This window comes from Myotis yumanensis, unplaced genomic scaffold, assembly GCF_028538775.1.
Source record: "Myotis yumanensis isolate MYYU_CA2020_CCGP unplaced genomic scaffold, mMyoYum1.0.hap1 SCAF_2, whole genome shotgun sequence".
Classification (NCBI taxonomy): domain Eukaryota; kingdom Metazoa; phylum Chordata; class Mammalia; order Chiroptera; family Vespertilionidae; genus Myotis; species Myotis yumanensis.
The window spans coordinates 20,015,057-20,039,500 of record NW_027223753.1 but is presented as its reverse complement, the minus strand read 5'-3'; the positions used below and the strand labels follow the sequence as shown (position 1 = coordinate 20,039,500).

At 49.0% G+C, this 24,444-nt stretch overlaps 1 protein-coding gene across 3 annotated transcripts in view; it reads right to left on the bottom strand.

Moving 5' to 3' along the window:
* Window positions 1–6,877: 6,877 nt before the first annotated feature.
* LOC139003104 (antizyme inhibitor 2-like) overlaps window positions 6,878–24,444 on the bottom strand; it is a 36,482-nt gene continuing 18,915 nt past the window's right edge. Inside the window, exons 1-12 of one of the 3 annotated variants that reach the window (XM_070404587.1) lie at window positions 19,561–19,631; window positions 19,267–19,346; window positions 18,252–18,435; window positions 16,932–17,105; window positions 16,272–16,444; window positions 15,343–15,477; window positions 13,655–13,820; window positions 12,934–13,081; window positions 10,625–10,725; window positions 9,524–9,741; window positions 9,023–9,086; window positions 6,878–8,044 (exon numbers count right to left, since the gene is read on the bottom strand). In XM_070404587.1, coding sequence (XP_070260688.1) covers window positions 9,062–9,086; window positions 9,524–9,741; window positions 10,625–10,725; window positions 12,934–13,081; window positions 13,655–13,820; window positions 15,343–15,477; window positions 16,272–16,444; window positions 16,932–17,105; window positions 18,252–18,435; window positions 19,267–19,280 — 1,338 coding nt within the window. In that variant the 5' untranslated portion in view covers window positions 19,281–19,346; window positions 19,561–19,631 and the 3' untranslated portion in view covers window positions 6,878–8,044; window positions 9,023–9,061. Of the gene's footprint in view, window positions 8,045–9,022; window positions 9,087–9,523; window positions 9,742–10,624; window positions 10,726–12,933; window positions 13,082–13,654; window positions 13,821–15,342; window positions 15,478–16,271; window positions 16,445–16,931; window positions 17,106–18,251; window positions 18,436–19,266; window positions 19,347–19,560; window positions 19,632–24,444 lie in introns of those variants that run through there. The other 2 variants (XM_070404589.1, XM_070404588.1) reach the window with 2 other exon arrangements.

Sequence of the window (24,444 nt, the reverse complement as noted above, 5' to 3'; positions counted from 1 at the left end):
CCGGTTAGGGCTGTATTTTTAAAATGTTTAAATTACAGTTTACATTCAATATTATTTTGTATTAGTTTCAGTTGTACAGCATAATGGTTAGCTTTACAAATATTTTCAATATCCAACAGGTACCACACGTAGTTATAACAATATTAATGACTATATTTCCTATGCTGTACTTTATATCCTCATGACTATTTTGTCTTTTATTTTTTCCTAGTTAACTTCTTTTTTTAAATTTTATTTTATTGCTTAAAGTATTACAAATAGTAGTACATATGTCTCCTTTTTTTTCCCCATTGACCTTTCCCCGGCCGCCCCCACCCCCTGGCACATGCCCTCACCAAGTGTCTTGTGTCCATTGGTTATGCTTACATGCATGCATACAAGTCCTTTGGTTGATTAAAACAAGGAAATATTAACTCAAAGTAAAGGCCAAATAAAAATCTTTTTAAAAATGGCTTGATAATATCACAAATGTTTATTATTGAATAGTTATCCTTAAAAGTGAAAATTTAAAGCACATAAGAGTATTACTTGCCCTTGGTTTTTGTTTTTAGGATGAATATTTCAGACTTAGAAAAAATTACTTCATTTTGCACTGATGCTGGTTGAGTATATCCAAATGCATCTCCAAGTGTATATATATTTCCTCCTCCCCCCCCCCCCCACCCCCCCAGGGGAAGGGAGAGAGAGATAGAAACATCAGTGATGAGAGAGAATCATTGATCGGCTGCCTCCTGCATGCTCCCTACTGGGGATCCAGCCCGCAACCCAGGCATGTGCCCTTGACTGGAACCTCAGACCCTTCAGTCTATAGGCCAACGCTCTATCCACTGAGCCAAACCAGCCAGGGCTATAAGCTTCCTTTTTCTCATGATGAACATTCGCTTTACAAAGAATAGTATGTAGCCAATAGCAAATATTCAAACCCTGGAAAATGCCAGTATTGACTTCACATAAATGAATCAGGAGGCGGCTAAAATTAAAAATGGCAAAGTTTAATTAAAGGGTCCTAGGATTTGCGAATCAGAAATGTTACCAGGTAACACCCGAATGTTCTGTACTCATAGCAAACATTCTTGAGAAGAATCCGTCTTGCATTCTGCTCCTCTAGGTTAGTCTGCGATGATCACCTCCGATGACCGCCGGTCTGGATACTGGATGTCCTGCAGTCTGGACACGTGAGCATTCTTTCCTCACTCCTTCATTCTTTCCCGGATGCTTCTATAAGAATTTATGTATCTCTGGGCACTGACGCACAACTGAGAAATTGAACAGCTTAAGTCCTCGGGCTACAGTAAAATAAAATCTGTTCCTCATGCTTCAGTCCCTTTGATCTGAGCCAGTGCCGTCGGCTTCGCTATACAGACTCCATTTTCAGTCAGCTTAGCTGTAATGACTTCATCTTTTGTTGTTCACTCATTCCTCGCCAGCTAACATAATTGGATAGTATTGGTGTAACGTGCCAAAATTGCCAATTTAGGGACTTATTTTGCTTCCAAAACGTATTATGTCTTGGAACACCACTCTTAGGACTTGAGTAGAGCAAGTATACAAATTTATAAATATTCATTTTTAAAACTGGCTCACCGCCCAGCCGTCATGGCTCAGTGGTTGAGCATCGACCTATGAACCAGGAGGTCACAGTTTTATTCTCGGTCAGGGCACATGCCTGGGTTGCAGGCTCGATCCCCAGTGTGGGGCATGCAGGAGGCAGCTGATCAATGATTCTCTTTCATCCTTGATGTTTCTATCTCTCTCTCCCTCTCCCTTCCTCTCTGAAATCAATAAAAATATATATTTTTTAAAATGGCTCACCATTAGCAGTGGACAGAGCCACAGACACACACTTATCACATGGCAACAGCTACAAGCAAGACTGATTACAATTCTCTCCTACAAGCTCCTGTCCCAGGTTGTAGAAATGTCAACCTTGACCTTTGACTCTGCGCACCCATGTTTCCTGCTCTAGTTTTCCATATACCAGTGGGTTCAAACTAAGAACATCTCTATGTTGACTGTGAAGCTTTAATTTTCATAGGAGGATAGTTTTTCCTACCTCCAGAGGTTGGTGTCACACAAGCCTAGAGAGGAGAGAGCTTCAAGGACGAAGTGGTCAGCTGTGTACAGTAACTAAGGGGGGTGGGGTGGGAAATGCTGTGGACTAATTGAGAGAAGGTCCATGGCATGACCCCCCTGGGAGAACATTCCACTCGGACCTCTCTACACGTTCTACCTGGATAACCGAGGGCCGGGGCATCGGTGGGCTCCACCTGTTCTGGAACCTGCTCAGACCTTTCAGAGCCTCAGGGCCTTTGCAGTGCTGTCTCGGAGTGTCTTTCCCTAAGCCTCCCAGCCATTGGGTCTCCGCTCGAATGTCATCTCCTGACTACTTACTCTCTCTTAATTACTCCACAGAATCCACCAAATCTATCATTACCTGGTTTATTTACTTGTTTAGTATCTGTCCCTTCCCCCACCCCCCATGAGGAATGGCAGCTCTAGAAGACCAATGGTCTCCTCTGCCTTATTTTCTGCTAAATCCCAGTGCCTAGTTATTAAATGAGTGAACTACTGAATGGATAGAGTAGGCAAGCGCAGCTGGCTTTTGGAAGTCATCTCCCTGGACTTCCATCTCCTCATTTATCAACAGGGGGTGAGAATTTCTCTCTAGCCCTTTTCAACAATGTATTGTTGGCCCCCCAGACGGATCTTTAGCTAAGCAAATCCAGGGTCTCTTTGGGTGCAACACTCATAGTGACCAATGGGTGGCAGCAGGATACTGTGGTTGAATCATGACAAGGCCTGGGCCACCTAGAGCACAAAACACCTAAAATGTAATGTCCCGGCAACCAAGTCCGCTCATTTTCACCATCTGAAGTGCAAGACTTTCTTCAACACCATGCCCATGCCCCTGCTACCCAGAAGGAAGGACACTGAACTGACATTTGAATTCAAGTCCAGCTCGGCCACTTACTGGCTGCGTGACCCAGGTAATTGCCTTCTATCTTGTGGGGGGTCCTTATGAACTCACAGGGTCATTGTGAGAACCCAGCAGATAAAGAATGTGGAAGGACAGCATGGAGGGTCAAGAAAAGGCTTTGAGGACTGCAGGGGCTCGAAGCCCTGGGGTAGCCAGACATTGGTGGAGCCTACACTTGCTGGGACCCCCATGAGCTCCTTACACTCCAAGCAGTCTCCTCCCCCTTTACTCCCCCCTCCCTCCCCATTCTGCACCTGCACTCAGCGGCTGAAGGTGGCTGAAGAAGAAACAACACGTGGCCAGCCTCACTCTAAACCAGTGGTTCTCAACCTTCCTGATGCCACGACCCTTTAATACAGTGCCTCGTGTTGTGGTGACCCCCAATTTCATTGTTACAAATTGAACATAATTAAAGCATAGTGATTAATCACAAAAACAATATGTAATTATATATGTGTTTTCTGATGGTCTTAGGCGACCCCTGTGAAAGGGTCGTTCGACCCCCAAAGGGGTTGCGACCCACACGTTGAGAACCGCTGCTCTAAACCGACATCCTCAAACCTGGAGTGGGTACCTGAGCTGGCAATGGGACTCTATTTCACTGGTTCATTCAGTTTCCCACTCTTGTGATTTTCCCATCTCTGGGAAAATAAGCCTTTCTTCAAAACACAAGGACCCCTCTCCCTCCTCTCCCCTGGCCATGATCTTGTTTCTTCTTTCACTGAGAAAAGAAACAATCAGAAGAGAATCCCACATTCTCCTACCAACCTGTGCCCTCAGTGTGCGCTGCCTTCCTCTTGTACCAGGAGGCACTGTCCCAGCTCCCATCTGGGGCACACCCTCCCCTCACACCCAGGACACTAACCCCTCCCACCCACCCAAGGATTTTGCTGTTGGGACTCTTTCCTCTCTCATCTGCGTCTTCATTACCCACTCTATTAATCAGTCCCATGATCTACAAACAAGATATAATCTCCTCTTAAAATAAACACTCATGACCCTACAGGAGCATCTTCCAGCCACCCCGTTTCCTGCACCACAGCTCCCTGGGAGAGGAGCCGGCTCTACGCCCCCCCACCCCCCATGCTCTCTGGATCTTACTGCACCAACCTCCCTGCCATTGAAACCTCATGGTAAGATCACCAATGGCCTCTGCTTTCCCAATTCTATTCTCAGCCCTCACCCCACCCAAGCACAGTTGAAGGTTTCTTCTTAAAATGTTTCTTCTCTTTGTTTCCATGACTTGCATCTTCTCTATGGACTCTCACTTCCTGACTAAGATGGAAACGTAACATCCATCCAGTGGATAACACCCATGTCCATATCTCTCTCCCATGTCCATACCTCTCTCCCATGTCCATACCTCTCTCCCATGTCCATACATCTCTCCCATGTCCACACATCTCTCCCATGTCCATACATCTCTCCCATGTTCATACTCCTCTCCCATGTCCATACCTCTCTCCCATGTCCATACCTCTCTCCCATGTTCATACCTCTCTCCCATGTTCACACCTCTCTCCCATGTCCACACCTCTCTCCCATGTCCATACCTCTCTCCCATGTCCATACATCTCTCCCATGTCCATACATCTCTCCCATGTTCATACTCCTCTCCCATGTCCATACCTCTCTCCCATGTCCATACCTCTCTCCCATGTTCATACCTCTCTCCCATGTTCATACCTCTCTCCCATGTCCACACCTCTCTCCCATGTCCATACCTCTCTCCCATGTCCATACATCTCTCCCATGTCCATACCTCTCTGCCATGTTCATACTCCTCTCCCATGTCCATACCTCTCTCCCATGTCCATACCTCTCTCTCATGTCCATACATCTCTCCCATGTCCATACATCTCTCCCATGTCCATACCTCTCTCCCATGTTCATACTCCTCTCCCATGTTCATACCTCTCTCCCATGTCCATACCTCTCTCCCAGGTTCATACTCCTCTCCCATGTCCATACCTCTCTCCCATGTCCATACCTCTCTCTCATGTCCATACATCTCTCCCATGTCCATACATCTCTCCCATGTCCATACCTCTCTCCCATGTTCATACTCCTCTCCCATGTTCATACCTCTCTCCCATGTCCATACCTCTCTCCCAGGTTCATACTCCTCTCCCATGTCCATACCTCTCTCCCATGTCCATACATCTCTCCCATGTCCATACCTCTCTCCCATGTCCATACATCTCTCCCATGTCCACACCTCTCTCCCATGTTCATACTCCTCTCCCATGTTCATACCTCTCTCCCATGTCCATACATCTCTCCCATGTTCATACCTCTCTCCCATGTTCATACCCCTCTCCCATGTTCATACCTCTCTCCCATGTTCATACCTCTCTCCCATGTCCACACCTCTCTCCCATGTCCATACCTCTCTCCCATGTCCACACCTCTCTCCCATGTCCATACCTCTCTCCCATGTTCATACCCCTCTCCCATGTTCATACCTCTCTCCCATGTTCATACCTCTCTCCCATGTCCACACCTCTCTCCCATGTCCATACCTCTCTCCCATGTCCATACATCTCTCCCATGTCCATACCTCTCTGCCATGTCCATACATCTCTCCCATGTTCATACTCCTCTCCCATGTTCATACCTCTCTCCCATGTTCATACCTCTCTCCCATGTCCACACCTCTCTCCCACGTCCAAACCTCTCTCCCATGTTCATACCTCTCTCCCGTGTCCATACCTCTCTCCCATATCCATACCTCTCTCCCATGTCCATACCTTTCTCCCGTGTCCATACCTCTCTCCCATGTCCATACATCTCTCCCATGTCCATACCTCTCTCCCATGTCCATACATCTCTCCCATGTCCATACCTCTCTCCCATGTCCATACCTCTCTCCCATGTTCATACCTCTCTCCCATGTTCATTCCTCTCTCCCTTGTTCATGTCTCTCTCCCATGTTCATACCTCTCTCTCATGTTCATACCTCTCTCCCATGTCCATACCTCTCTTTCATGTCCATCTCTGACCTCTGCCCTGAAACCAGTTGCTCACATCTGACTATATTTAGCAGTTGAATGAGCTTCTCAAACCTGCCTGTCCAAACTGAGCTCATGACTCGAACCCCCTAAGCTGCTTCTCCCCTCACCCCTAGCATCCCCATTTGTGGATTGCTCTGACCAAAAGCCATGGAGTCCTTCCTGACTCCACTCTGCTCAGACCCCACATCTAACCCCTCAGCAAATTCTCCTTACTCGATCTTTACAGTCTGTTCTGAGGCTGGTCCTTCTCGCTACCCAAACTGTGACAACCCAGCATTTGCGGGGAGTTGGCAGGAGCCCCTCAAGTTCTCTGCATTCTCTCACTGCACTCACCTGCTCAAACCTTCCAGGGCCTCCCCTCCCACTCAGAACAGTCAAAGCCCTGACTCACCAGGAGGTTTGAGCCCCTGGACCCTCCTCCTTCCTCATCTCCCAATACCTCCTCTCACTCACTCTGCTCACCCACACAGGACCCTTTGCCTTTTTTGGATTTTCTGTGTTTAATGTTGGCACTCTCTGACCCAGTTAACCCTCAGAGATACTTCCTGTCCCTCTACCTAAAACAGCACCATCCTCTATTCTTCCCTATCCCTTTGCCTTATTTTAATTTTTCTTCACAACATTTGTTGCTTTCACTTCATTTTATCACTTATTTATATGTTTTATCCTGCTCTGTTTGTTTTTGTTTTTGTTTTTCCAACTGGAAGGTAAGCTCCTGGGCCTAGAACAGTGGCAGACACAGAGTAATGCCACTACCTGCACAGTGGGTTCGCGATGACTTGTAGGAGGACTGACACACAATGAAGACTCTATACAAGAAAAATGAAGTTTGAAGGCCTGGGGGGCCAGGTGGAACCTCTTTCAAGAAGAGGAACCACAAGTCTGGGTCCTGCCTGCTTTTTATTCAGTTTGGTTACACATTTGCCCTTTAGCAATGCACACAGGCAGAGCAGATAGAATCAAAGGTAAAATTTAATAGACAATGTAAAGATGATCAGTCAGGAAATCGCCTGGAGCCATTGCAATCACAGCAGGAGCAATCTCATGCTGATTTCAGCCCTGCAGAGATCAAGGTCCATTGGCCTTCCCGTGTTTCTTTTGCACTTTCATCCTAATGCTGTTATGCGTTGGCCTGCAGCAGAGTAGGACATCACATTTTATTTTATGAATAGATGGACAGTTGGGTGGATGGATGAATGGATGGGTAGATGGATAGATGGACAAATGGATGGATGAATGGATGGATGGATGGATAGATGGATGGATGGATGGATAAATGGATAGGTGGATGGATGGGTAGGTGGATGGATGAATCAGAGGATGAATGGATGAATAGATTATGGATGGATGAATGGATGGACAAGTGGATGGATGGATGGATGGATGGATCAATGTTTAAATGGATGGTATTTAAAGGATGGATGAATGAGGGATGGATGGATGGATGGATGGATAGCAAAATTCCATAAGACAGCACTTACAGGGCAAGACATAAAACACATTAACAGCTCTTGCATCTGAATAAAGCTTTATGTTTACCTAAAGCCCACTCATATTTGTATTTCCAGACACCTCTGAGGGGTAAGGGTGGATATTTCCACCCCACATTTTTAGAAGCTGGGAATAGAGGAATGAGTAACACATGCTCTAAGGCAGCGGTTCTCAACCTGTGGGTCGCAACCCCTTTGGGGGTCGAACAACCCTTTCACAGGGGTCGCCTAAGACCATCGGAAAACACATATATAATTACATATTGTTTTTGTGATTAATCACTATGCTTTAATTATGTTCAATTTGTAACAATGAAATTGGGGGTCACCACAACATGAGGAACTGTATTAAAGGGTCGCGGCATCAGGAAGGTTGAGAACCCCTGCTCTAAGGGCTGTGTGAGCTTTCTGGCTTCCTTAGGTGGCATCTGCAGTCCATCTCTTCTCCTCAGATATCTGGGGAGCAATCTCTTCAGCCCACAGATGCTAAAAAAGATTCCTCTGGTCGTGGCTGAATGGAGGCAACAGCAAGATTGATGGATGGGGAGAAACATTTGCAGAAGCTGTGGATCAAAGAAGTCTCATCAGGTGGAGTTTAAAAGAACACTGGACACAGGTGAGTGGCTTTAGCCTCTGAGACCCACTCCGCCTTCGCTTGCTGCAGCGCCATGACAGATCATCATACTATGCCTCTATCCCCACCTCTGCAAACATCCTTCCCTGTAGGACACATTCTCTTTTAGTGCTCAGAACTTCTTAAATATTGTTTTTAAAGTTTTAGTGTGCCTGGGAGACACACACTAGCTTCTGCCCTACATTGGAGTTGGCTGTATCCAAACCTTGTCCATCCAACCTCCCAACGTGGGGGTTTCTTAAGGTTAAGGACAGATCAGACACACCATGTGGCTGACCCATTAGCTGTGTGGCCAGATGCTGTGCCTGCTCCCTGAAGATGGGAGTGGCCTCTGAGCAGGAAGGGCCCAGGATCAGGACCAGCCAGGGTCAGGCCCTAGACATGAAGGGACGGACCTTGAAAGAAGACTAGCATTAGGTGACTTAATCCCCTCAACAACCTTTCAAGGAGGGTACTCATATCATCCTCACCCCACAGATGGAGAGACTGGGGCTCTGCGCACACTGCCAGTGTGTGGTGGAGCCTGGATTCAGTCCAGGCCTGTCTGACTCCAGAGCCAGTGCTTTCACCACTAGAGCTGGGGGGGCACATAGGTCATGTAAACCATTCAGGAACAATGCAGGCTCATTAACTGATTGAAAGGTAGTGGCCATTCCAGGATATGGCCTTCAGGGGGGGGTGGGTGTTGTAATAACACCAGTTTCTCAGCCAACCCAATCCCCGGGCCTAAGGTGTTAAGAGCAGGAAGAGGAACTAGCCTAGAGTTCACAGTTTTGAACCTGAAAAGTTGCCTTATCATTTAAAAGGCACCCAAACCTCTGCTTCCCTGGGTTATTCTTCCCCATCCCCTATCGCACCCCCACCTCCACCTCCACCTCCACCCCCAAGCTGTCCCATGTGGACACACCGAGGTGTCTGGAGCGGCTCCAAGCTGCCATGTCCCAGCTCAAGGCGCTGTCTCCAGCAGGCTCCTGTGGAAAGGTTGTACCAATAAAGGGGTGTTCCAGAGCCCTCTCCACTACCCCTCGGAGTGAACCCTAGGTTGGGCAGACAGGGGCCTTTGGGCAGAGCCTGTGAGGGAGCCTGAGGCTGGTAGGGAAGGGACATCTGATGAGAAAACCAGAGAACAGACAAAAAATATCAGAGCAGAGTGGGGGTTTGGCCATGGATTAGGGTCAGCTGGGGCCATAGTGCTGCCTGCTTCTGCCCACAAAGCATCTACACTGGAGAGCTCTCATGTCCACCCCTGCTAGGGGCAGTAACAGAGTCAACCCCCTGGACAGTGTCAAAGATCAGTCAGACTGTTGCTGGGACAGTGAGGGGAGTACAGTATTTCATGGGCCTGACATACCAAAGATCAGCCACCTCAGATCCCCCTGAGAGCCTCCATCTTGTCCCACCCAGATACCTGAGCTCAGGTCCCATCATGTAGCAGATGGACGCAGGTTGGAAGCCATTGAAGGTGGAGCTCAGGACTGAACTGTAGGCGCCCATGGAGGGGAAGATGAGCCAGTCACCCACGTCCAGCTCAGGCAGCTGCACCTCCTCATTGTAGAACGTGTCAAAGGCAGTGCACGTGGGACCATAAAGGATGCAGGGGAAGAGGGGCGGCTTTGAGCAGAGCTCCTGCAGGGACACAGGGGTGGGGAGTCAGAGAAGGAAGAACTCCTGCCCCCAACCCACCTTCCCAGCCCATACCCTCGGCCAGCAGAGCAACCCCAGGCACCAGCAAGGACACTGGCAGTCACTCACACCAGCCAGTCCCTATGTGCCAGGCACTGCTCTTGACCCGGCCCTCATGGAGCTTATATTCACTCAAGTGACACATCCTAGCCCTGCTAATTCTCAAGGCCACACACACATGGGGCCTCCGTTTCCTATCTATAAAAGCAAAAGATTTCAGTCAGTAATCACTCAAAATACTGGGTCAAACTCAGCTGCTATTGGAGTCACAATGGAGGAGGTTTAACAAAGGATTGATGCCACGTCCCAACCCAGGAGAGGCCTGGTTTCAATCGCCTGGGCCTTCGCCTCGGCATCGGGGTCCTTGGAAGCTTCCCAGATGAGTCAACTGTGAAGCAAGTTGGAGAACCTCCATTTCGTAGGACTCCTGCATCTCCAGCATTCAAGGATTCTGGTCACACACACACACACACACACACACACACACAGTGCATACAGAGAGATCACATGGAAACCCAGAGGCAAACCTATGTGCGCACACACCCACACAGAACCATATACCCATCCACCCACCTACCTGCACAGGTGTCAGTCAGCATGCTCACACACAAAATGCACACACACAGAAGTGCGCATGCAAATACAAACAGGCTTGCCTGTGCACATCCTTGTACACGCACATGGTATGACAATCTATAAAGCCATGTGTAGTCTAAGACCCTGCCCCCTTGCACCTCACAGAGGGATCGCTGCCTCACAGGGAAAGGGGCTGAACTCACTGCTATCAGGTCTGGGAGGTGCCAGAGCCACACAAGGATCCCCTTACCTTCACCACAATTGGCATCCTGGGGACATGATCCCTGAGGAAGGAGCGAAAGGTGCCATAGTGGCCCTCGTTGAGATAGTACAACAGTTTCCGGTGGCCTCCTGGGAGAGGGGAGAGGACAGGACCGTGCTCAGCCAGGTCTCACCACTGACGGTCAACACTGAGTCCCGCACCCTTAACACCGGCCCAGACCCTCTGCCCAGCACTGGATAACCCTTGTGTCCTGCTTCAGGAGCCTCCCCGGGTCCCCTGCAAGATTCCGGCCTGTTCTCTGGGCTCCCACGGCTCCTCTGCCCCACCTAGCACCTCATCAGAGTGCTGTGGCTGCTACTGCCACTAACAATGATTGTACAAGTAACCCGGGCATTGTTCCAACCTGTGTGCACATATTAAATCATTTCATCCTCCTCACGACACTCTGAGTAGGGACAATGAACACTACTGTACATTTGAGGACACTGAGTCTTGCCAGAAGTTACACAGGAGAATGGGGCAGGGCTGGGATTAGTGCCCCTGTCAGTGCCCGGCTCTCACAGTCAGAGAGCAGCGTAATCGTCACCTCCATTCCTTTAAACACTCTGCCTCTGTTGATGCCTCACTGAGCACGTGGCGGCTTCTCCCCAGCTCCGTCACACTCCGATGTACATTGAGCTGATGCTCACCTACAGCCCCAGACCCTAGGACATGAACTACTACCAACCACTTTCTGAACAACCACTCCTAGCCCGTCCTTAGACATTGATGTCCTTAATATTTCCAACTGGTTTCTGTGGGTACTTGGGCCATCCCATACCCTTTGAGCATTTAGATGCCCAGATCTTTCTGATTATTGGTTTCCTCTCCCTGGGTCCCCGCCTCCCACCACCTCCACCACCTCCACTACCATCTTCTCTCTGGTGTGAGTCCTCCTGTCCCCGCTCTCTCTCAGCTGCCAGCACTGATCCTGCCTCCTGTGCCCACAGCCCCACTTGTCCCTAAGCCAGTTGGTCATGGGTTAGTCATGGCAGCCCTGAGGCTGGGCACTCTGTCGGCTGGCATGTCTGCAAACACAAGGGCAGCAGCCTCGCGGTCAGACAGACCTGGCGCCGCCGTGCACGAGCTGGCTGTGCTGCCTTGGACAGTCACTTCCTCTCTCTGAGCCTCCAGATCTCTGCCTGCAAAATGGGAATGGCCCCAAACTGCCTCACAGGAGGGCTGAGCAGAAATGAGGTAAAACAGTAATTGCTCACATAATAGATCCTTAACCACTGGCAGCTCATGCTATTGTGAAGACAACAATGATAAGCCATAATATGCATAACTCAGGCTTTTGTTAAATGGTGGCAGAAATCATATGCCCCAAATCACAACATTCTCTAATGAGACACTTTGTGAGGAAATGAAATTAGTGGACCCCCGTGCCTTTAGGGTTACAAAGGTGTGTGTAGGGCATTTGTCCAAAGGATAAGGAAACAGATTAAAATGACTTAGATTCTGGCTGGTGTAGCTCAGTGGCTGAGCATGAATCTATGACCAGGAGGTCATGGTTCGATTCCCGGTCAGGGCACCCTGCCTGAGTTGTGGGCTCAATCCCCAGTGTGGGATGTGCAAGGCTTGGCCTATCAGGGATTCTCCCTCATCATTGATGTTTCTGTCTCTCTTGCCCTCTCTGAAATCAATAAAAGTATATTTTAAAAATAAAATAAAAGTTATTTAGAAGTATTGATATGATGGTCATAACATTTCAAAGTAAAGGGCACTAACCCAGAGGGTGAGTCTATTCTAGCTTAACATGCACTTGAGTTTCTACTTAGCTCCCTTTGTGAGAACAGCAACCCCCCCCAACCCCTTCCTCCAAATAACAAACAATCAATAACTCTCCTGAGATGGTTGACTCAATATCATTTACTGTTACCCTACAAATGTCACCCTTAACCTCCAGGCCATGGTACCGACAATATTTCCTCATATGTATGTTATACAAATACTATTTACTCACTAGAACTTGGGTTCTAAAACTCCACGCCTGTTAGAAAATGCTTGCTTGGAAACAGTAAAGTGCATACCAGCAGGGGAGGCTGTGGCCCATGAGCTATGCTCTTAGACTTCCCCTCCAGACACAGGAAGAATAAAGACCCTCAATGCCTCCCTCCAGGCTCTCTGAGAACAACACAGTAACGTTACTAACAGGCTCTATCCTGCAGCTAAATCAAAGCATGTTTCCCCAGAATGAGGAAACCGGAAGGGAACTCAGACCCTCTGGCCCTCCTGCCCCCAAGGCCTGGGGACCCCTGGACAGAGCGCTCCCTGCCCAGTCCGGGCCCACCCACCAGGCTGCAGCACAGCCTTCTTGGCGATGATGTTGACAGCGGCCACGCAGACAGGTGCCGCATAGAAGCGGCCTGGCTCCCCAATGACTTCCATGCCGGTCCCCTCGGGGAAGTCCTGGGCCAGGGCAGCATTGATCACTCTCGCCATCTGTGGGGACAGACCCGAGCCCTGTGAGGCCAGTCCCTGTGCGGGTCTTTCCCTGCGTCTTCTCTCTTCATTCCCCTGACAGCTCTGTGGGAAGGTGTCAGCATCCCCTTGTGCAGGGGAGGAAACAGGTCAAGACTGTGGCCCAGAGGAGAGAAGTGCCCGAGGGCACAAGCCTAGTGACCAGGCTGTAGCACCATGAGATCTGACTTGGAAACATTGAAATCAATACGTGATCAGCAATGAGAAACTGTCTCCTGGGTGTGGGGGATACAGTAAGGAAACCTCTATCTGACTGTAGCCTTACCAGGGGTAGGAACCAACACATCTGTAGAAGGTACAGAACCGCATGCTCCCATGCAAACACACACACACACACACACACACACACACACACACACACTCGTATATGTGCACATGCCACGTATGTAGAGTCAGAGACCTCTCAACCAACACAAAGCCCAGCTACATGCAGGCACATGACTGAGGTTCAAGAGCTCCCTGTACACACACACACACTCTGTGCAATAAACCCCGGCTGGGTCCCCCAGACGCCCTCTCCTCCTCCCCTCTTACCTCCTCAAACTCCGGCTCAGAGCCCTCCACTCCAGGGAAGCCCCCTCCAATGTCCAGGAGGCTCATGTCATGCCCGACCCCACGTCCCATCTCAAACACACGCCGGCTGTCGGCGATGACCTGTGCGAAGCGGGCAGGATTCTGGCAGCCTGCGCCCACGTGGAAGCTGAGCACAGGTGGAGTGACAGGTGCAGAAACACACGAGGAAATGCAAGGGTCAGCAGGAGGAGATACACATTGGGAAACAGCCACACAGGCACAGTGTGAACCAGCACGGACACAGACACGGGGACACACATGACTACATGGAGCTGGTGGGCACTCACAGGAGCCACAGCCTTGGTTGTGCCCATGGGGGTCCCAGAGACACACACCATATGACAGTCCATGAGCTGAGGCTGTCGTGGTTGTGGCACAGTCACCTCTCTTAGCTACCCCTCCCAAAGCTTCGGGGCAGGGGTTCCTCTTCTCCTCCTCCTTGGAATGCAAGTGATCTGAACCCCAAATCTCAAACCATCTACCAGGGGGCGCAGAGGACCCAATCAGGGGCAGGTGGGGTGAGGTGAGGGAGGATGCTCCTCAGGTTCAACATTCAAGGGGGCACCAAAGCTCTGAGCAATCAACGTAAGTATCCTTCATGCACTATCGTGTATAATAAAGAGGTAATATGAAAATTGACCATCATGCCCTCGCACACAATGGCGGCCCCCCCATGTGGTCACAAGATGGCCATGCCCATGTCATCACAAGATGACCACCACAAGATGGCCAGCAGGGGAGGGCAGTTGTTGGTGATCAGGCCGGCAGGGGAGGGCAGTTGGGGGAGACCAAGCCAAGAGGAAGGCAGTTGGGGGTGACCGGGCTGGCAGGGGAGCAGTTAGGCATCGATCAGGCTGGCAGGGGAATGGTTAGGGGGTAATCAGGCAGGCAGGCGAGCAGTTGGGAGCCAGCAGTTACAGATTGTGAGAGGGATGTCTGACTGCCAGTTTAGGCCTGATCCCACAGGCAGTCAGAATTCCCTGAGGGGTCCCAGATTGAAGAGGGTGCAGTTGGGCTGAGGGACACCCCCTCCCTTAGTGCACAAATTTTGTGCACCCAGCTTCTCATCTATAGAGAGAGAGGAAGAACGAGTGAGAGAGAGACCTCAATTGGTTGCATCCTGTACACACCCCATCAAGGGATCAAACTTGCTGATGCAAAAATATCCATGATGAATAAAATACAAAAATGTTAGGAAGGTCAAGGAGGGAAAAAAGGAGACAAATGTACTACTCTTTGTAATATTTTAAGCAATAAAAATATACAAAAACTTTAAAGACAAGATTAGTTAACAGTAATTGGACCCATAAGGAAAAGAAAAATCAGATGCCAATCCTGTCTTGATTTAAAATTTCATATTCTCTCATCATGGATTTTTTCTGCATTAATTTTTTAAATACTGTATTAAACATTATTTATCTGGAGTACAAAGTTTTCGGCACCCCGTTAAATTTTACACCCAAGGCCAGTGCCTTGCCTGCCCCACCCTCCCAGCAGCTGACACCCACCTCCTCTTCTGAGGACCACAGGGAGCCACCGGAGGCCCAGAGGGGCCACACTGACCCTAGGGCACCCAGGGAGTCAGAGGCCGCAGACAGGCGTGGGGACCAGGAGCCCGGCTTTGCAGGAGGGAGAGTCCGTGCTCTTACCTGGCTCCCACCACAGCCAGGCCTAGGTCTCGGGCGGACTTGAGCAAGTGTCCACACAGCTCCAGGCTGGCCCCAAACTTGGAGATCATGAGGATGAGGCTCTGGCTGTACTCGGTCCACAGTCGAAGGACCAGCCTGGGAGGGGGTGTGAGGTGAAAGGCATTCTTAGACACATGAACCCTAAGCCTGAATGCTTGCTGCCCCCACCCAAACTCCTCGGTCCTCTGGACTGTCCAGCCATGGAGGTTCAGGGAGGGAACACAATACTTTTTAAATTTTTTAAAATATATTTTTATTGATTTCAGAAAGGAGGGGAGAGGAAGAGAGAGATAGAAACACCAATGAAGAGAGAGAAGCATTGATCGGCTGCCTCCTGTACTCCACTTACTGGAGATCAAGCCTCCAACCGGGGCATGTGCCCTTGACATGAATCTAACCCAGGACCCTTCAGTGCACAGACCCGACACTCTATCCACTGAGGCAAACCAGTTAGGGCTACACTACTTCTTAGAGACTTCTGCTCAGGCAAGAAAAATCAGGAAAAAGATAAAATTATAAGCATCCCTTCAGCAGACCTCCTGTCACAGGATCAGAGACGTTAAATAACTTTCCCAAGAACACACAGATGCGACAAGTAAGTCAGAAATGTGACCCCTGGTCTTCCTGAATCCTACGAGTGCTTTTCCCATGAGGTTGCTGACTCCAGACCTCCTAATGCCAGGCTCTGCCAGCGCCTCTGCAGACACAGGGAATCTTTGACATGAGTGGGCACCAGGGAGGGCACTGGGACACCTGGCAAATTCTTGCTCTTTGCTGCTTGGGCATCTCCTAGTCACCACAGAACAGCCTTCATCTCCTTGCTGAGGCCCAAGTCAGTTTGCCAGAACTTCCTCCCTGTCCCCACCTGCCTGCAGCCCTGCTGGTCTCACCTGGCCCCAGGGTGGTGCTGGGCCACCTTGGTCAGCTCCTCCTCACTGTCGAAGGTCAGGAGCTGCACCCCATGGCGGGCAGCATACTGCAGGTGGGAGATGGGCTTGCAGGGGTTGCCATAGATGATGCGTGAGGGGGCCACACCCAGACCCAGCACCTGCTCCAGCTCCCCCTGCCATGGGCAAAGCCAGAGTAAGGGACTGCCTCCCTGCTGCCCTGCTTTTTGGGCACAGGAACCATGGGCATGAGGGGCTGTCCCCTACTGATTCCCTACTGTGCATCTGGCACAGCGCTGGGCACATATTGTGCTACTTAAGCTTCTAGACTGCTCTGAGGAATATATAGTTGAACCCATTTTAAAGACCAAGAAACTGAGGCTCCAGTGAAATGGCTGGGCCAGGACAGAACGGGGTCTGGGGATGAAAGCGCATGTTCCCTCCACTCCTTAGCTCAGGCTGACTGCCCTCCTCACCTAGACCAGTGGAGGGTGCACCACACCCAGTTCATTCATTTATTCTTTCACAAACAACTGGGCACCACACACATCAGCCACTGTTCATGGGCTGCTGTCCCCACTTTGAGACACCTGGCAACTGGCCTTTTTCCTCCAGGAACCGTCAGGCCTATGAATGAGGAAACTGGCTGTGGCCCAGGCTCACCTGGCTGGCACAGTCGAAGCCGGTGCCCAGGGCGGCCAGGACACGCAGCACCCAGGGGCTGCTGTTACACTTCACCGCATAGAAGGGCGAGACCCTTGGCAGGGCCTGGCAGAAGGCCTGGTGGCGGCTGGCCAACACTCCCAGGTCGCCCACCATGAAGGGGTCTCGGTGGTCCTGCCAAGGCAGAGAGAGAGGCAAGAAAGGCTGGGCATTGTGTCACTTCAGTGAATCCTCACAGGGTCTCCATGCGGCAAGTGCTGCTGTTACCCAGTTAGGAAAAGAGGAAACTGTGGCTCTAAAATCTTTTTATTTTTTTCCTTTTTCTTGAATACATTGGGGTGACACTGGTTAAAAAATTATACAGGTGTCAGGTGCACTACAATATGAATCTTTTTCTCAAAGTCAATAGCTACTACATGGCAATGGTAGGATTTGAGCCTTGATCTTCTAACTCTTACAACAGGAAGACAAGAGGGCAACAAGCTTTATAGACCAAATGGGCGTAATGACTCTCCAACCCACACCCGGATCACTTGGCACAGGGTGAAATCCCAGGAGCTGGTGGGGGACTAGAAGGGGACAGGAGAACTATCCCATGCCACCAGGGAACACAGCTATTCAGTAATGCTGGAAGCCAATTACAGCATGTCAGCAGGGCTGAATCATCTGGAGATGGCTGAGAGCATTTCCCAAAACCTGAAAAGGATGCATTAAATGATTGTTTGCTGCCAGGCAGGTAAGGGCATCTCAATCTACATGTTCTTGCCTCCTACTGGCCAAACACCTGAACAGCCGAAGGCAATTCCCTAATCTGACAATGAATTCTGTACCTAACCCTACCCTTTGATGTGTATATCTCCAACTTGCCTTGAGATAAATTGTGTTAATAAATAGCAACTGGTCCTGAGACAAGGACAACTTAGTTCCTTTAGCTAAGTCTTCTCTGACTCCCCATAATGCCTTTCAAAATTATGTTTCGTCTCTGGACTCTTGAATAATCTATGCACAGCACCTTCTCCAGATTCCTGAACCCTTCTAGATGCTGGATCAAGACCTCTGGCATTAATGCTTTATGGGGGCCTGGACTCTCCAACCCTCACCCGGATCATTTGGCACAGGGTGAAATCCCAGGAGCTGGCGGGGGACTAGAAGGGGAAGGAGAACTATCCCATGCCACCAGGGAACACAGCTATTCAGTAAGACCTAGTAAACTAACTTATAAAACACAAAGTCTTATTTTGTCCTCACCTAAGTAGGGACTGAGACCCACCCTCTCCACTCCCCACTCCTTGACCTTCCCCCCCCCTCCTCTCCCCTCACCGAATCAGAGAGCTCCCGGATCTTCTTCAAGACCACCTCCATGGCAGATTCCTCAGGCCCCAGGGGGATGATATCCTTCATCAAGGAGCTTCCGGAGCGTCCTTCGTTCTCCTTCGAGTCGGTGAGGGTGGTGCTCACCCCTGACTGTCCATCAGAGCCCTCTGCCAGGGACACTCCCAGCATCCTGGAAAGGCCTTGCAATGAGGACACTCCTCCCTCCTCCTCCCAGCGCCCTGCTGGCCCGTGGAGCCAGAGTTCCTGGGCCAGTAAGCCCTCGGCCTCCCATGCAGCCACATAGAGCTCCGGGGAGCCCTTGTGAACTTTCCCATCTGTGGATGGACCACTGGCCAGGCCCAGCCTGCTTCAGGGACCTAGTATGAAACCAAACAAGTTGCACAAAATTGCCAGGCTGGAGTTGCTAAGTGGTTGAGTATTGACCCATGAACCAGGGGATCAGGGTTGGATACCACATCAGGGCACATGACTAATTCGTGGGTTTGATCTCCTTTGGAGGTGTGCAGGAGGCAGCGGATTGATCATTCTCTCTCATCATTGATGTTTCTATCTCTCTCCCTTCCTCTCTCTGAAATCAATAAAAACATATTTTTGAAAAGATACACAAAACATGCACCTACCATAGGTGGTTGGCATCCTCTTCCAGGCTCCTGCACACACATGTTCCCATTCACAGATGAGAAATGTGACCCACAGAAAAGATAAGTGCAGAGTCCACGATCTTTAGATTATAGGGCTAGCTGGGAGCCAGGGGGTCATCTAGCCCAACATTCCACTTTACACATGTGGACAAGTGACCCAGAGAGAGGAAAGGACTTGCCTAAGGTCACCACGTGGTCAGTAGCTGAGCTGGGACTGGCACCTGCGTTCCCTAAAGCAGCCACTGCACAGCAACTGGCCACCATCCCAGAGAATTAAGTGAGGGCCACCTACAGCCTCAGTCCTTCTGTTTCAGCAGTTGGGGCTGCACCCATGGGCCCCACTCCACCCCCAGACTCACCTGGTGCCGATCATCACCTGCTTCTTCAGGCCCAGCACAGGGGACCAGGATCTATGTTGTCTTGGGCTTCAGGTAAATCCCTTTGGGAAGAGAAGAACTCAGCTCAGATCTCAGGCCAGGTGAAGAACCTGTGAAGCTGTCCCTCCAAACCATGGCTACCACGACCCACTCAGCCAAAACTTCCCAGCTCTGAGTGGGCCACACAACAGGCCCTCAGGGTGAGGTCAGACTCCCATTATAAGTGAACACCAGTGATGATCAGAGTAGAGAGACCCTGGAAACCCAGTCACCCACCTTCCCACCTCTAAGATGGAAACACCGTGGGCTCAGAGGTCTTCAGACAGATCAGCAAAGCTGGAGTGGAGCTGCGAGTGGAACCTGACCTCAGACTCCAGCTGGTCTCTCCCTGTGCTGTGTCTCTGCCCTCCCTGCACATTTAAATATCTGGCTGGGAGACTCTGATTGGATAGTGAGCCCTCTGAGTCACCTGGTGTCCAGTCACACCCCCACATTCTCACTGCCCTTTCTCTCCATATGGGTTGCTGAGGTCTTACTCTGACTTGTTGGTCCACCCAGGATCAAGCATCAGGCTGAGTCTCTGGGCCTGCCCCAAGGCTTCTCTGACAGCTGTTCAGCCCAGGCAAGGATGGGAAGATGATAAAGATCTCAGGGAAACAGAACCCAGGCCCTCAGCCCTTCTACTCTGTGACAGCTTGAGAAGGGAGGCAGTTCATCCCCTGAACTCCACAAAACATTTGGGGATACAAATTAGCTTTGGAGGGATATTGGTCAGGGTGGTGGTGAATATAATGTCATTATTTAGTGCTTACTCACCACCAAGCGCCCTGCCATGTATCAAACCATTTAACACTCACAAAACCTTATGGGACCAGAACTTCGCTGGAGATCCTGACCAGTACTTGGCAGGAGATCCTGGCTAGAGATCCTGGCTAGGCTGCTGATCAACTGAAGGCTGTCTCCGTGTCATTCCTTCTTCGCCGACTCCATCCACACCTTTGGGGACCCCTGGGCCTGCTGGGATTGGACCCCAACATGTTCCCTTATCCCTGAGGAAAAAAAAACCTTATGGATATAGTTGCAATTATCTTACAGGTAATGAAACCAAGGCACAGAGAGGCAGGATAATAATAGAATCTATTTACTAGGATCACAGAGAGTGCATGAGATAATGCATGTAAATCTCATATCTAGCTCCTTCATATTATGGGTTAAGAACTCATGAAAGTGAGAGAGAAAACCAAGTTGGCGGCCTAGGTAAATGCCAGGACTCGCTGCCTCTCACAACCACATCAAAATTGCAACTAAAATACAGAATAACCATCATTCAGGACCGCCTGAACTCTGGCTGAATGGAAGTCCTACAACTAGAGATTTAAAGAAGCACACCAGTAATGAAAGGAAGGGTAGATGCGTGAAACCGGCTGTTCCAACACCCATGTGTGGTGTGTTTTTAATCAGGAGGATATCTTGGCTGCAGAGGCCTCCCATGAGGAGCAAAGGCTCCCAGCCCCTTTTCCATATGAATAGCCTGTCCCCTCAGCCCAGGATTCCAAGCTGTGATGAAATCTCCCTATAACTTTGGGCTATAAAGACAAGCTGGGATTGTAGCCAAGTGACATGGAGGCTGTTGGAGACCCAGACAGTTCCTCTTAAAGGGCTGGCACACAGAATTACTCAAACTCACTTCCTCTAAGCTCCAGTGCTGGGGCAGCAGCTTGAAAGGATCCAGGGATATATAGGTAGTAACTAAATTGGCATCAGGACAAGAACGCCAAGACAACTTTCTCCTAGACAAAAGTGCTAGAAGGGTCACTGTTCCTATGCTGAGGACTCCCCTGCTGAAGAGCTGACTGACAGGCACTATATCTGAGTTTCCATCAACCTGGCTCACACTGTGCACTCTACCCTGGTGATTCCCTGAGACCCTGCCTCACCCAATTTCCAACCCTACCTAATTTGCAGCCCCACCCAAGGGTCTGCAGAGTCTTTTCCTTATGAATGGCCTGTCCTGGCTCAGGCTTCAGACTTTCTTAAAATCTCTCAGGCAAGCAGCAGCTGTTGTCAGCAAGCCCCACACCACTCAATAAGAGGCCCCATGTCTGGCACTGGCAGCAGCCTGCCTTCCTTCACAGCTTGGCCTCTTCTGGGTACTTTTGAACCCAATACAAGTAGCAGACACCTGCAGATCACTCTGTATCTCTGGCTAGGTGGCCTCAGGCAGAGCAAAGGCAGTGGCTGACTTTGTACCTCCAGGGGGGCCCCAGAGCCTGTGTACCCAATGGACAGCTTCAGACCATGCCAGATTACAACCTTACACATCCATGAGCAATACACTCAAGGGACAGACTCAGAGCACCAAAGCCCCACGGAAGCAAGTCCTGCTCCATAGAAGTGTCTCCTGTATGGCATCTCTTCCACTGTAGTCACAGCTGGAACTCACAGCCAATTGGCCTGGAGGTCAATGCCTCCCAGTGATGCTAACAGCAATCAAGGCTCAACTACAGCAAGACAGTACACACAGCCCACAAAGCAGAACACCTAGAGTGCCCAGCTCAGGTGATGGGGGAAGCTGAACCACTGGGCTCTACAGGACACCTACTACACAGGTCATTCTACCAATTCCAGGAGAATAGCAGCTCTACCTAATACATAGAAACAAATACAAGGAAGCAGCCAAAATGCGGAGACAAGAAACATGTCACAAATGAAAGTACAGAAGAAATATCCAGAAAAAAATTAAGTGAAATGGAAGCAAGTAATCTACTAGATACAGAGTTCAAAACAATGCTTATAAGGATGCTCAAGGATCTTAATGAGAGTTTCAAGGGACTTAGTGAGAATTTCAAGGATTTTAGTAAGAATTTCAAGGAAATTAGTAAGAACATCAAAGACATAAAAATGGACCAGTCAGAAATGGAGGATACATTAACTGAAATTAAGAATCATTGACAGGGAATCAACAGTAGAATAGAGGATTCCAAGAATTAAATCAGTGATTTGGATTATGGGGAAGCTAAAAACACCCAACCAGAAGAGCAAAAAAATAAAAAATAAATAATCTGAAGATAGTGTAAGGAGCCTCTGTGACAACTTCAAACGTACCAACATTTGCATCATGGAGGTGCCAGAAGGAGAAGAGTGAGAGCAGTATATTGAAAATCTATTTGAAGAAATAATGAATGAAAACTTCCCCTACTTGGTGAAAGAAATACACTTTAAGGTCCAGGAAGTGCAGAGGCCCACACCAAAACACATCTTAATTAAAATGCCAAAAGTTAAAGACAAAGAGACAATCTTAAAAGCAGCAAGAGAAAAACAGCTAGTTACTCACTAGGAAGCACCCATAAGACTATCAGCTGATTTCTCAACAGAAACTTTGCAAGCTAAAGGGAGTGGCAAGAAGTTTTCAAAGTGGTGAATAGCAAGGACCTACAACCAAGATTACTCTACCCAGCAAAGCTATCATTTTGAATTGAAGGTCAGATAAAGAGCTTCACAGGCAAGAAAAAGCTAAAGGAGCTCATCACTGTCAAACCAGTATTACATGAAATGTTGAAGGGTCTTCTTTAGGAAAAAGAAGAAGGAGGAGGAAGAAAAGAAGAAAAAAGAAGAGGAGGAGGAGGAGGAGGAGGAGGAAGAGGAGGAGAGAAAAGAGATAAATATATGAACAATAAAATGGCAATAAATACATATCTACCAACAATTGAATCTAAAAATTGAAATAATTTGCCCTAGCTGGTTGGGCTCAGTGGATAGAGCATCGGCCTACAAACTGAAGGGTCCCTGGTTTGATTCTGGTCAAGGGCACATGCCCAGGTTGCAGGCTCAATCCCCAGTAGGGGGCATGCAGGAGGCTGCCAATCAATGATTCTCTCATCGTTGATGTTTCTCTCTCTCCCTCTCCCTTCCTCTCTGAACTCAATAATAATATTTTTTAAATACATAAATAAAATTAAAATAAATGAACAAGAAATCTAATGAACAAAATAAACTGATGAATAAAATAGAACCAGAGGCATGGAAACATGGAATAGACAGATGAATCCCATCAGGAAGTAGGGAGAGGGGGTCAGAAGAGGCAACTAAAAAACTTATATGCATATATTCATTACCTAAGGACACAGAAAATAGGGTAGTAAAAGCCTGGGGCAGGGTGAGAACAGGGTGGAGGCGGGCAATGGGGGGAAAAAAAGGGAGACTTCTGTAATACTCTTGACAATAAAGATTTTTTGAAAATAACTCATTAAACTAGTTTATGATAATAATGATGTTAGCATGATAAGGAACTTAGAGATCATCTACACCAGCAATTTTTAAACTTTTGGCCTTAAAAACTAAATTATGGACCCTACAGTGGATATTTGTCATATCTTGTGGCTACCCACCATCTATGAACAGCCCCTCCTCCACTCCCTCCTTCTGCCATGAGGAAGCAAGAAATGGACCTTCCCAGACTCCTTTGTAGCAGGGATGTGTGAGGATATGACCTGGGATCTATCAGATTCATTTGCCGGCATGAGGATCAGCTGGTTAGAAAAGTGACTGCAGCAGGCATGTGGGTAGTGGTGAAATAATATAAATAAATAAATAAATAAATAAATAAATAAATAAATAAATATAAACAAATGAGGCTGAGACTCAGTAACGGGTCACAACCAGACAGGAGGAGGTCTAAATAGCAGCTGCTTCATTGGGTTATTGTGAAGGTCAAATAAGATGCCATATACAGAACCCATAGGACACTTGTTGACACATCATAAATCCCACATAAGTTTTTTTTTTTCAATCCTCACCCAAGGACATACTTAGAGAGAGGAAGCTGAGAGAGAGAGAAACATCAATGTGAGAGTGAAACATCTATTGGTTGCCTTCTGTACTCCTCATCGGGGATTAAACCCCAACCCAAGCATGTGCCCTGATCAGAATGGAACCGGCAACCTTTGGGTTGCTCAACCAAGTGAACCACACCGGCTGGGAGCCTCACATATTTTACCTCCTGATGGTGATAGTGATGCCAGTGGTGTGACTTCTAGAAGAGGTTCAACAACAGGGCTCCAGGTTTGACCTGTTGAGGCTCCCTTGGCACACAATGAGGCCTAATGACACTTCTGAGGGAAGCTTCAAGACACTATGTTTGCCATTAAGTACCCCAAGGTG